At 38.9% G+C, this 13,458-nt stretch overlaps 1 protein-coding gene across 5 annotated transcripts in view; it reads left to right on the top strand.

Annotated features, from left to right (window-relative positions):
* LOC137192573 (hyccin 2-like) overlaps nucleotides 1–13,458 on the top strand; it is a 45,530-nt gene that overhangs the window by 11,946 nt on the left and 20,126 nt on the right. For 3 of the 5 annotated variants that reach the window (XM_067603367.1, XM_067603372.1, XM_067603369.1), the window contains exons 2-4: nucleotides 4,007–4,091; nucleotides 9,105–9,183; nucleotides 12,526–12,627. In XM_067603367.1, coding sequence (XP_067459468.1) covers nucleotides 9,133–9,183; nucleotides 12,526–12,627 — 153 coding nt within the window. In that variant the 5' untranslated portion in view covers nucleotides 4,007–4,091; nucleotides 9,105–9,132. Of the gene's footprint in view, nucleotides 1–2,079; nucleotides 2,220–4,006; nucleotides 4,092–9,104; nucleotides 9,184–12,525; nucleotides 12,628–13,458 lie in introns of those variants that run through there. The other 2 variants (XM_067603370.1, XM_067603368.1) reach the window with 2 other exon arrangements.

Consider the following 13,458-nt stretch of genomic DNA (forward strand, 5'->3'; position numbering starts at 1 on the left):
CTGCACAGACTCATGTTTGAAACTTATGTGGTGAAAGTCTCAGATACACTTGTAGTCGACTCTTAGAAATAAAATGATTGTTAACAAGATACGTGAAGAATAAGTGTCGACTGTGTCAGATACAGTAGCGTTCCTGCTTAGCAGTGGTTCAGTCAGCAGGTAATTTCCACCGGAGATCCTAACAGAGATAGACCGACTCTGTAAATCTTTTAGGTCTGTCTGGGTGCAGCTGTGGTAAAGAATAAGAGTGGCTCTTTGTACTGTACTGTGCTTGTTTACACTGGTTTAATTAGTCACTTAGATACTTGTATGATTCATCTGTAATGAATGATTAGTATTGTTGGGTGATTGAAGGGACCTTCCATTCAGTACTCATTTGGAATAAGCCTTCAGCTACTAGTTGGTTAATTTTTGGCTAAAGCTGCATGGTTTTGTGCAGCACATTGTCACTTTTTTTTTGTATTACCTGTTGGAAATACTTAAGTCACCAGTTTTACTTGAGCCACCCACATAGTTAACGCTACAGTTAAGCTCCAACTAATGAGGTTTGTTTATGCGGACATTAAGGTAAACACACAGACAGAACAGCAGTGTGGGATTAGCATACAAGTGCTGTCTGTCATAGAGCTGACTTAATTAGCATGCTTGTAGCGTTTGTTGAAGGAGTTGCACAGCATGTTGATTAGCGTGCTGCAGCTGTTGATAGTCCTGTGTGTCCCGGCAGCTGGCAGAGGAGAGGACCGGCTAAGACGGCGTATGCATGAGAGCGGAGTCACGGCACAACCAACACACACTGTTAACCTTATGATGTTTTGGATTTTAGCACTGACTTGACTGATTGTATGAAGGGATTTTTTTCATTTACCAGCTTAGCTAAGAAATACAGCACTTTTTCAGTCATGAGACTGCTAAGACTCCAGGTTCCTGTATGAAAACAGTCTAAGTCAGTGTGGAGAGTGAGCAGCTCCTTCATAAGTGCAGTTAGAGCAACATAACACGTAGCACTCCATATCTACTTGACTGGGCTGCTCACTGGCCCTTTTCTTAGTTGTATTAATAAGTTAAAAAAAAACCCAAATGAGATAGTGCTTCTTGGATCTGACAGCAAAGTGATGCAAAACAGCTGCTCTTGATGCCCGTTTAGGCAATAAATGTCCACATAAAAGAATTCCCCCAAAAAGTCATACAGGCATACAGCTTCATTAGCATACAGATGTGATTAAAAAGAAGGCCAAGCGTATCACTGCCCACAAGGGAGATTATATGTCTAGTCTTGTTTTTATTATGTAGCCACTATGATACATTTTAACACAAAGTTGTGTCTCTTGATGTTTTGGGGGAATTCATGCCCCCTTTTACTGTAAATACGTATTAACCAGTGTTTGTGGGAAATGCTGCATTTTGCTATTTTAGTCACTTAACTAGTGTATGACATCATTCTTTATGAATGTCGTGTAGAGAAATGGAAACGTGTGCAGCTTGATGGAGTGATTGTTTACATCTTTTAATTTCTTGCCCTGCATGTTACATGTTTAAAATCAAAATTGAACACATTAAAAATACTAAACAAATGTCCACACTAGTTTAACAGTCAATATTAATCACCTTGACAGTATTTGACAAGCTAGAAAGCTAGATGTATATTTAGCCATACTAAAGCCTCTCTCAGGATGAATTGTAATAACTCTGATGATCCTACATTCATGAAGGCTATATTGGCAACTGAGTGTAGTTCTGATGTAAACTTGTGACGATACAGGACTACTAGATGTTTTAATGTTTATGACAATTGTTATTTTAGGGTGGGGAAAGCCTTGCTATTGCCTCACTGCAAATTCACAGAGAAACATATTGTATGTTAGCTCCTCTGTCATGAAACTCAATACTCACAATACACTTGTTGGCTGTGTTACAACATTTTCCACAGTTTGGTGCACAAGGTTCATTGTAATTTTGGATTTGAAGTGCTGTAAACAGGATGGGTTGGCACTCTTCTATTCCCTTGTGAGCCCCACCACAGGACAATGAGCAGGTCCTGCATAGAGGAAGAGCGGCCCTTGAAGGAAAGGTTGCTTATTGTCATCCGCCAGGCCTCATTAGGTGTATGACATATTTAGCCAACAGTGACGGCTGGATGGAGAGAACTGTTGTTACTAGACACGCAAATACTGGGATGAGATGGGTGCAAGGTGAGGAGGAATTTCACTACTAGTACCAAGGTATATGATAAATATGATTTTGTTCTTGCAGTATATCATTATTTTGAGCTGCATTTGAATAATGGGGTCACTTTACCCCATATACTAAGAGGCAAAAGCCCTTTTTTGCTAAGACTGATATTGTTTAATTGGACTGAACTGACGACAATGTATGTTCTTTTGTTATAGTGCCATATAATTTATATATTATATCATATAATATGAGACGCCTACAGATGATTTCTGTCATGTTTCACTTGTTTGGTATTCTGTTAGAGGTCCTCAAAGAAACTTGATGCCCTTAAACACATCCTGTTTTCTCTCTTCTTTATTGTTACAGACCACAAGTGAGCAACAGTCATAGACTTATTGACGATATCTAATTATTACATGATTGTGTAATCTAATATTTAGCATATATATGTATATATTTAGCATAATATTTAGTTTGTGTCGTATTATTTGTTCCTTTTACCTTCCCTTTGCCGTCTGCCGCTGTTGGCTTTGATGAGTCATAGGGATTGAGTATGCTTTATCTGGCATAGGAAAATAAATACTTTCTTTATGGCTTTCAATAGACAGAGAGTGCATACACATCATTCTTAGTCAGACGGATGGCAATTTCCCTGACTCTTTGTGATGAATTGCTAATGCAAGAGTCCTTCAGATAAACACAAGGCTGTGTTCAAACTGCTTAACATTACACGGAGTGATCGGTGATGCAGCCTTGTCTGCTTCTCAGGGACAAGCAGCAGCAGCAGTGCAGAGCGGCCTCTCCTCAGCGTCTTGAATCCTTCTGCCAAATACAGTAAATACTATGGGTGTGGATCCAGCAAGTTGGCCAGTTGACTGTTGCTATGCAACAAAAGGAAAATTGAAACTTGACTCCTTGTGCCATGCCTCAAAATAACCTTCAAAAGAAAGTGTCTGCTTTAAAAAAAATGCATCATTTCCACTATAAAACAAAAGGCATGTTATTTATACTCTGAATGGATGTTCAACCCTTTTTTATTAAGATTTCCGTGCATCATAGCAATATTTTTAGTGGAGGGCTGTGTTGTTGTAGCAACCATCTGTTGCTTTCTAAGTCTCTTGTCAGCTGCTTTGTACCCTGTCTTACCTGTTTTTTTGTTTCTTTTGCTATGTCGCTGCCAACAGAATTTCCCTTTTCAACAAAGATCGATTCAAAACCAGCTTTTGAAGCACTGTTTGTTTATTTGTCTTTTCTTTCAAAGTCATTTATCTTTTTTTTTCTGGAAAGAAAAACATTTGAAGCAACCTTTTTTTTTTTTGCAAACGTACTCTGTATCCACATCATACAGTGTTATGTATTCTGTTTGCCTTGAATCATCGGCAACTGGCAGATTTAAAAGGTAGAATAGTAACTCAAACAGCTCCAATGATACTGAAGCACAGGACATCATCTTGTTCAAATGCTCCCGGCACTTTTTATCGACGGAGACCTGTGGATGACCTCTGGAAAAAATCCCTTACTTCATCGGTTTGCTGCACACACAGTCACCTTGAATCTCTTTTTGAAATGAGCCTCATCTCTTAAGACTAAAGTGAACCAGGCAGTCTCTAATCCCAAGTCGTGTTCTGGGTTTTCTCTTTGATGGTCATACTTTTTTTTGTCTGACTGGCATGCTGGACACGTAAAGATGTTTAACCGGCCCTTAGATAAATGTTAACATCAGTCTCCGCCAGCTGTATGAATCCAGTCTAATGCTTGTTTAACGCAGATGATCATTTCTCCTGTGATGATCTAATTGATGATCTTTTTTTTTTTTTTCCCCTTGTTGTTGCAGGTGACCCTCAGTGATTGACAGATGTGTGACACTGTGGAGAACCATTTGCCCCTCCCAGTGGAGATCTGAGTTCTGGGACACTGAGGTAAGAACAGGAACCTGCCTCTAAAACTGCCTCATATTGTATGTTTAATTGATGCTCATGATCATCAGAGATAATTGCTGAATTTATTGTCTGCCTTGAGGCTACATGAATTAATTCCTCATAATATTATATGTAAATATTGTTGTAGCCACTTAGATTCTGTCATCAATTTATTTATTTATTTATTTATTTTAACAGAAACAGAAAAACATGTAAAAGAGAATAACTATATTGTGAATCCGGTCGATTAGAATTGAATATAACTGAGAGGGTTTTGCGATCCGTGTGCTCAGTTTATGAATCCAGTCTCATAGTTTATTAATCTGTTTGCACAACTTTCTACATCAATATTTTGTGGTGGTGGGCTCTGTGCCATGCATATACACAAACAAACAAAACACTATGAGCTGTCACTAAAAGCACAATGATGCTACTGTCACATGGGTGAGAACAACAAACTGACATCTTTTCATGTTTCAGATCTTATATTCTTTGATTTTAATTGTAAAGGTTACCTGCCAATTACAGCACCTTCCTCTTTAATATACATCTGACAGCAAAATAATCTATGTCCTTCCAAAATGGACATTTCTTGTTGGTGAATATTTGTCTTTTTTTTTTACGAAAGTCACTTGACTACAGTTCCCATGGTAACTGATAATCCTGCCCTGCCGTTGGAGAATTTCACTTCAGCGAGTCTTTGACAGTTTGACAAGCCAGGGGAAACGAATGAGTCAGCCTTTCACGAAGAGCTGAACAAGCTTACTAAAAGGAACCTTTCAGTTCACACACTGAGATTTAAGAAGTGTGCTCTCACACAAAGAGATTTGACTCATTCAGATCGTCATCTGCTCGGAGAAGTGAACATGATCCCTGTCTCCTCCGGCTCTCTCCGAGACATTTCCAGGCTTATCGGCGCAATTTGGGTGTCATTTTATGTCGGATTTGTATCAAAATGGTAGCTTCTAAAATACTGAAGTGAATCTAAACTGTTGCAAGGTGTAGTTGGTGGTCTGAGTTTAAATCTTTCTTCTGGATGAAGGGGATGTGTTGCATTTATGTTCAATCTTAATTTGATTTTAGAGGAAAGGACAAAGATGAAAATGAGAGGCCAAGAAGCTGCCAGTAAACTTTAATAAAGTAAAACTCCAGCCTTGTTTACTTGACTGATGTGCAACATTCTCAAAAACAGCTGTTTTTTTGTTTTTTCCATTTGGAGTGTTACATTAGTAGGATAATAGAAAAGGATAATATCAGATAACTGAATTACATTTTACTACATTTTATTTGGAGCTTTAATCTTTTCAGTACAACATGTAAAACTGATCTCTTTTCAGGCCTTGAATACAGTTTTCATGATGTTACTTGTGAGTGATTTGCATAATTAACTACCAGACATTTTTTGTAAGCAAATAGGTTTGAATTTTGCAATTTTTTTTTATAAACTGCAAGACACTTAAAGAACGAAACAGAAATGCCTTCAGAGTTCGTGCAAATTTTCTGGCTTGTCATGATTTGGGTGTACCAAATAAGATTAAACATGGGTGTGTCAACATTATGGTTTACTGTGGGAGTGAGCTTCAGGACTGTGCACATGCAAACAGTTTTGCAGTGTTCGGAGCTCACAAAGAAGAACAGTGTGTGAAGTCTGCATATTCACAAATTTGTGCATACACATCTTTATAGTCTTGAATCTAAACAGTTTTATGTGTCTCTCCTTCATTCTCTGAATAACTGTGTACATAATCTCTGCAGTTTGGGTTTATAGTTATAGTGCTTGTGTCAGAAAGTTAACCAAAAACACTGACCCAGATACAGCTGCAACGAGTTTATTTACAACACTCAACTGTCACATGTCACCTGCTGTGGGAGCACATTTTTCTGCCAAACACGAGGCAGGGCGAGGAGTGATTTGGTCAGACTTGTGACATAAACGTGATCACTACTTACAATTACAGTGTGAAGACATAAGCGGTGATGAAATGTCTCGCAGGGTTAAGAGTCTCTGTCTGCCATTTGTCTAGACTGCGGCATCCTTGCAGTAAACAAAATACCAGTACCAATACCATAACATTGCCTTCGATCAAAAATATAATCTTGTATGACAATACAGTATGTGTTACATCATTAACTGTCATGGCATACTGTTATGGCATGTATGTATTTATTTTATAGTCCCTTAATTTACAGAGGGAACTGTGATGTGAAAGCATTCAGGTAACAGAATCAGTGTGTTGCTGCAGATGAGCACCTTACTTTCAGCCAATAGCAGCGGTTGCATGAAATGTTAAGTGGGATCTTCACACTTTGAAATGAGAATATATCGAGTTAGTCCTAATCCCTAATCCCATCAAGTCAAAACCACAACAGGCTTATGAGCCGGAGGGGCTCATAAGGCTCCGGTTCTATTGGAACAGATGACTGAAGTAAAAAAATTAAACTCATGTCTGAAAAACACACTTGTAAAGATGTTTTACAATGGCGCCATGCCTTAGGAACGTCAAGGTCATTGACAATGACGCAAACTACGATAATTCTCTAAATCAAATTAATCTAAATCAATTAATTAGATGAGACATGGAGCATGTTGAGGATGCACCGCATGGTATGTTAATTGTTGGCTTCTGGTGAAAGGCTCCAGTTGGACATTGACTAATTTAGCACAATGTGTTGTTATTGAGTTTAGACACAGGGATTCTGTTCAGGGTCAGGACTTGTATCTGTAATATTTTTCCGGTCGTGTGTAATAGTTACTGTTACAGTCTTAAAGAGCAGCTTCCAGGTGGTTAATTCTAGCTCTGGTTTGATTGCTTTGCCATTAAGATTGTTTACTTCCTTTAATATCTTGGGGACTTTGCCATTCTGTCAAAGTTAATGTTAACAGAGTTCACTGTGGCTCGCATTTAAAAATTATCTCTGTTTCAGTTTCATTGCAGAGAGCTGGTTCTCGTTGTTATGCATATATTCTCTGCGCTTGACTTGCCTTAAAGTAAACAGATAGCTCAATCATGACAGTCTTAAGTGATGGTTGTTGTCAACATTGTGCCAGATTTTTGGCATTTATGGTAATGTAGCTCTACACTTACATACAAAATACATTGTTTATCTCATATTGCAACTTGAAACACTGGCTCCTGTGCAGCATCACCTGGAGTCAGTAAATTTTCTATGTGTTGAAGTCTGAAGGAGAATTTGTTATTTTAGGCAGTTTGCTGTGGTTAATTTTAGCTGCTGAAAAGAGAAAAGCAGACCACAGATATCAGTGTTCTGCTGCCCAAGATCAGAATATGTCTAAAGAAACTATACCAAGCGTCTTTTTATCTCATCTCTTTTGATGTATCATGAATATGAGAAATGTGTATGTACATTTAGGGAAATCAGATCTTTAGCTTTCTGTCACTGTAAAGAATAAAGATATTAGAACACTCAATTTTCAGTTCATGTTTTATTTCAGCTGGGGTATATATTGGGTTTTTTCCAGGCTTAGTTATCACAAGATTTCATAAGGAAGAAACTGGTGTCGAGGAACAAAAAAGATGTAAGGTTGGCCACTTAAGATTTGAATTGTCAAGGGAAAGCCCACACGGATTTCCGTTGTGGTGGTTCGTATTTATGTCTTCACTTATCCAAGGTGACAGGTGAGGTCAATGAGGTGGCTGCTTATGTAACAGTGTGGCCACACTCAAGAGGCATTAAAGGACCGTACTGGTGTTTTGGTTTAATATCATGACATACTATAGTTTAGATTTTTACTTACTGCTCTCCAGGCAGGAATTGCAGAAACTAGAAATAGATAATCTATCACAGTCAACATTTATTTGCTTTTATTTGTTGTCAAAATTATTTATCACTACAATGCAGTTATAAGTACAGATCAATTTGAAAAATCCCCTGCAGCGGTGTGTTCGTGGGCAGCTGTGATGTCTGAGATTTGGGAGTCGGTTGCCAAACAGTATTGCATTTATGTTGCAAGACATATCAAAATACTTTGGGTTGAATAGTTAGTTAGTTGAAAAGTTTTTTCCTCAAAAAAGTTTCATTACCTAGTTAGAAATTATTAGCATTACATCCACTCCTTCTCTGTCATTGAAAATTTCAGAATCTCTGCACATACCATACATGATCCTGCACCATAAAGGTCAAACAATAAGTGACATCAACAATATGTTGTGGAGGGCAGTTTCAGCAGTCTCAAATACTGGATGCTCAACTTTTATCTTCCAAGGCGTTCACCTCAAGTTATGAAATGTTAAACATTAACACAATATCTCTCTATAAAACAGGGATATGTAACTTTCAACACCAGCACATGGACTCACCACCCTGAAAGACCTTTCACCCTTTTATTTTCAAATCAAACTCTGCACGGACTTGAGTTAACAATGGCAAAGGGACTGCATTGATAGAGTGCCTTTCTATTCTTCCAACCACTCAAAGCACTTTACAATATGTGTCAACATTCACCCATTCACACACACACATTCATATGCTGATGCCAAAGGCTGCCATGTGCCAACCTGCTCATCAGGATCTAATCGGAAGCACTTTCTTACACACACTCAGGAATTTGGGGTTCAGTATCTTACCCAAGGACCCTTCGACATGTGAAGTAGAAGCCAGGGATTAAACTGCCAATCTTCCAATTTAGTGGATGACCTCTTCTACGTCCTGAGCCACCATAATTTTAAACTAACTGTTCAATTTTAAGTATATGCAGGTAGATTTTCACACTAGAGTGAACTGAAGATGCCTGTTTAGCAGGGAAAATGCATTCTGAAAAATGAAAACAAACTCTTTTGGAAAATGGCTAGAAATAATGTGAAGTACATATACTTTGACATAAAAGGGCCAACACATGGAAAAAGAATGTTATCGTCCTTGATCATGTCATTGCAAGCACAGATGGGTGAATAAACACAGACTGCTCTCTCCTACTTTCTCCTTTCTAATTCTTATCCCCCCACTCATGTCCCCTCCATGTCTTACATCTCTCTCTCTCTCTCTGTCCACCAGGCAGCTGAGGGGGGGGTCTCTGAGGAAGATGCTGGGTTCAGAGCGCGGTGTTGTCGAAGAATGGCTCTCAGAATTCAAGGTGACGTCCTCTGCTCTCAAATCGTGACTCATGTTTACAGAATGTTCTCCCGGAGGTTATCTCTGGGAGGCCTTTTGTCCTGAGAAACCACACACTGTGGGTGTAAGAACTGTGATGAAAGAGTGTTGAGCATGCAGGTGTGTTCATGTCATATCTTCCAACATTTTAGTCCTTTTGAAGTTATTAAATTTAGCGGATGCAAGCAAAGATCATTTTAGAACAGTTAACACTTGGGATTAACTCTACATTGTCCGAATCAGCTCTACTTTAGTCAGTGTAAGCTGTTTGTACTTTGTCCAGTTCAAGGTTAACACCTACACTGTCCCTTTTTTTAATCTTCATCTCACTGGATTCACAGGTGACACTGCGGTGATTTAACCTCTGAAACATGTCTCACATTTATAGTATCAAACTGTCCATCATCATCTTTTGCTGGAACTTGTTTTTGCTTGCATGCATGTAATGTACATAAAGGTTTTACATGCAACGGCAGGCACTCGGATCACACAAATCTAGTGTCTTCACACTGAACTACATCTTCAAAAACTCTTGCTCAGAGAGCGTCAGTAGAATTAAACAGAACTGTTCCCTTATGTTTGCCATATAACTGTCTCTCAACTGCTAAAAGTTAATGAAACCAACCGAAAAAAGTAATGTAGAGCCAACATAGAGCCAAATAACTGATATTCAAACGTAGTGAAATGACAACTATAAATGGTTTCTTTCCTTTCAATATGAATTCGACTGTAGTTTGAGAGTACTTTTTTCTCAGTACAGTAGCACAGTAGTTTTTCTTCTAATTCTCTCACATGTTTAAGATTACTTCTAGTTCCAGGAACTTGAGGTTTGTTTGATGCTCCCTGAAAGCTACATGTTGGCTTCAGCTAGACTTCCTGTTAGATGTGCTACGTGTCACTTAAAGGATAAGGCTGTTGATTTTCTATATTTTTCTTACTGTCAACAAATTTCATATGCAGAGCCAAACCCACAGTGAACCCAGTGCAACAGTGTGGCTTACTGATGTGCTTTTAATAGCTTTTGGACAACAACAGAGGTCTGAGGCACAGAGGAGTAAGATATATCAGACTTTTGATACACACACAATATTGTTTATGTATGTAGGATGAGTTCATTGTCGGTTTGGCCCTGCACATGAGATAAGATTAGCCTTTATTGTCTTCCTTTAGGAGAAATTCGTCTTGGGCATTCGAGAGAACACAAGTGACGTAGCAGCACACAGCCTCTCCATATACACACAATATATCCGTATACAATCACATCACAGGTAACACGCAGTATCACACACAGATCCATATACACCAGAACATACACACCAAGATATTGCACATTCCCCCAATAAAAGCCATATCGTTTCACTGATCTGATCAGGCTTTGAAGTTGTGATTTGAACAGACAGATTACCAAACCAGGTTGTGATGCCATAACTAATAATGTTTTCAGTGGCTGCCCTGTAGAACAATAACATAATGCTTTTATCCACTCCATGGACCCTGAGCCTTGGCAGAAAATGCTGATTGATTGGTGAACAAACATACTCCACTTGATGAACCCATTGTAACTGAGAATCAACGTGAATACCTAAGTACTTGTATTTTATTATTTGCTCAACTCTCCCTGTTGAACGGAACTGGGCTGTGATTACCAACAGAGCTGGGAGTTAAGATCATTTCTTTGGTTAAGTTACAATAAGAAAAATATAGAAAACTGACAGCCACATCCTTTAAGGTAATGCAACAACATACAGGTTAAACTAATGAAAGCTGAATTAGTGGGTACCCACTAATTCCTTCTCTTTTGCTTTTCAGTGGCAGAAGAAAGCATAAATTGTAAAAGACAGAAAGGAGGAAGAAAGATGAACAGTGAGAGAAATAGATTGGTATGACTCATAGTGTGAGCGGTACAAACCAGGCACATTGTGTTCTGTCATCAAAATGACCATACAGACGTCGTGCTAAGAGGGTATCTCTGCCTTCTGTCATTTGCAGACAAACACACAATCTTGACCATTTGAAGAATTTCACCCCATGTTATTCTGAGCCTGTCATCACTCTGTAATGTTCAGTGCCTTCAAAGAGTTATTTTATGATTCCTTTTCATGATTATACCCATTTCTACTTAACCTGGCTGATTAAATTACCCTGTTAGTGATTTCTCTACATTTCCCATAATGTTTTTGACACCACCTAAGTCTTTTCACTGAGGACAAGTTAATGTGTCAGCAGTGCAGTAAATAATAACATTTAGCTGCTTCTGTTTCAGGGTCCAGATGTTGTTCATGCTACCTCACTGTCACACTGTCATGACTTACTGGGAAACTTAATTAGAATAGAGCCATTGTTAATCATAAAACCTGTGCTTTTCCTGCAATGACAAGTCAAAATATCTGCTGTCAAAAAGACCTATGGGTGTGAACTTGTGCCACTAAGATGTGTGTTATACATGTAGGTTTTTAATAGACTCGCACCACTCAGTCAAGAGGCGACATCTACTCTACGTCATTGCATGAAGGTCTATTTCAGTGGCTGCTGCTTGAGAAGTTGTATCTTCCTCGTTTTCAATGGATTTATGTCTGAATCGTTGTTGAACATAAATGTAAACACTGAAAGACACCTGCACACCCACACAGATGTTTTCAATTACCCAGACTGAGTAGACGTCTCGTCAGGTGGAAGCTATTTTAGTGTCATGTCTCCAAATGACATGTTACAATACTACCAGTCAACAAAAGCAGCAGAATGGGAGAGGATGTCACTGAAACCAAGTTTGTACACACCCACACAGTCCTCAGAAAAGATCTAATCAGGCAACATAAGTGACAACACCTGACTGGGTAAACTATTGGTGTGTAGGGGCTTTAAATTGTCAGTCAGACCAAAATTTACTGGTGTGGTGTGGCAAAAAGCAGAACGAGGCAGAAAATATTGTGGGTTTGGTTTTAAACATTAAATGGGGCAGCTAGCATGTTTAGCAGACTAACAAAAACAGTCCACAAACTTATGAATTCAAACATTTTACTGTCATCAACCTCTGCCGCTGGCCTCACACTTACTGTAGATAAGCAACATCGTTCCTTGTCAACCGTTTGGATTAAACTAGCTGGACATTGGAGAGCCTCGTGATTAAAATAAAATAAAAAAAATAAACCAGTAAACATCAGTAGCTACTTGTACTTCTGAAGGTTTTTTTTTAAATATATGTACAAAAACAATGACTATTTGGAGGGATTGAATGGAAAATGACACACAGTCCTTTTATGTCATACCTCTAGCCTTGTGACAACATGCAGCAATTGTAGCAAACTTTTCTTTCTCTTTCCTCCAGTCCTTACCAGAAACCCACATCCCCAGCTACGCAGGCAGCCTTCATCTGAAGAAGTCCCTGGTGCCGGCACTCTACAGAGTCATTCAGGATCCCAACAATGAGGTGAAACACAGAGGGCACACACAGATACACACACACACACACACACACACACACACAGTCTCCCAAGTAGGGCTGTTTTTAGCTCAAGGTAATGTGTTGCTTGTGACTACATGATGTAGTCTCTCAGTTGGCAGTGAGCAGAGAAGTGACATACAACCTAGTCTGCGGGGTACATGTGCACACAATAAAACAAGCCCGCTGTGCTCTGGAAGGGTGTGATGGACGGGCACAGTGGCAGTGCCAGCTACATCACCTGTGAGATAACGCATAGTGTTCCCTATACACACATAACACACACGCCAGTCTGACAGACTAGAACATCTGCTGCCCACACTGGGAAAGGTACATGCAAAGTCAAAGATGCAGACATTCATAATTTGCATATTAACGTACCGCTTACGACTCTATTACTAAATAACCCTGCTAAATGAATGATTAAGTATGCCATTACCAGAAGTCTGTTCACACTGAAGTATACTCAAGCAAGACAGTCTTGTGACTGAATCTCATATGACTGCATCACATGACTGATGGCCAGCAGCTCCTCACATCTTCGAAAATGTCGGAGCAAATTTCCAAACAGGCATTATTTAGATAAAATGACCTCATATTGGGAATATAAGTGATTACTTTCTCGCCTGAAAGAATATTAAAATTTAATAAAGTGACATATTAACAGCTTTTAGCCTGACTTATGTCCAGTAAGCTCATGCCGCATACACAGAAATTCTTGCATTCATTCATTTCTCATGTACACAAAATCCAAATTTGACATCATACTAAGTATTAATAGTACGTTAGTATGCGTTTCCAAACAAAGCCTTAGTCACA

This window comes from Thunnus thynnus, chromosome 11 (genome assembly GCF_963924715.1).
Source record: "Thunnus thynnus chromosome 11, fThuThy2.1, whole genome shotgun sequence".
Classification (NCBI taxonomy): Eukaryota; Metazoa; Chordata; class Actinopteri; order Scombriformes; family Scombridae; genus Thunnus; species Thunnus thynnus.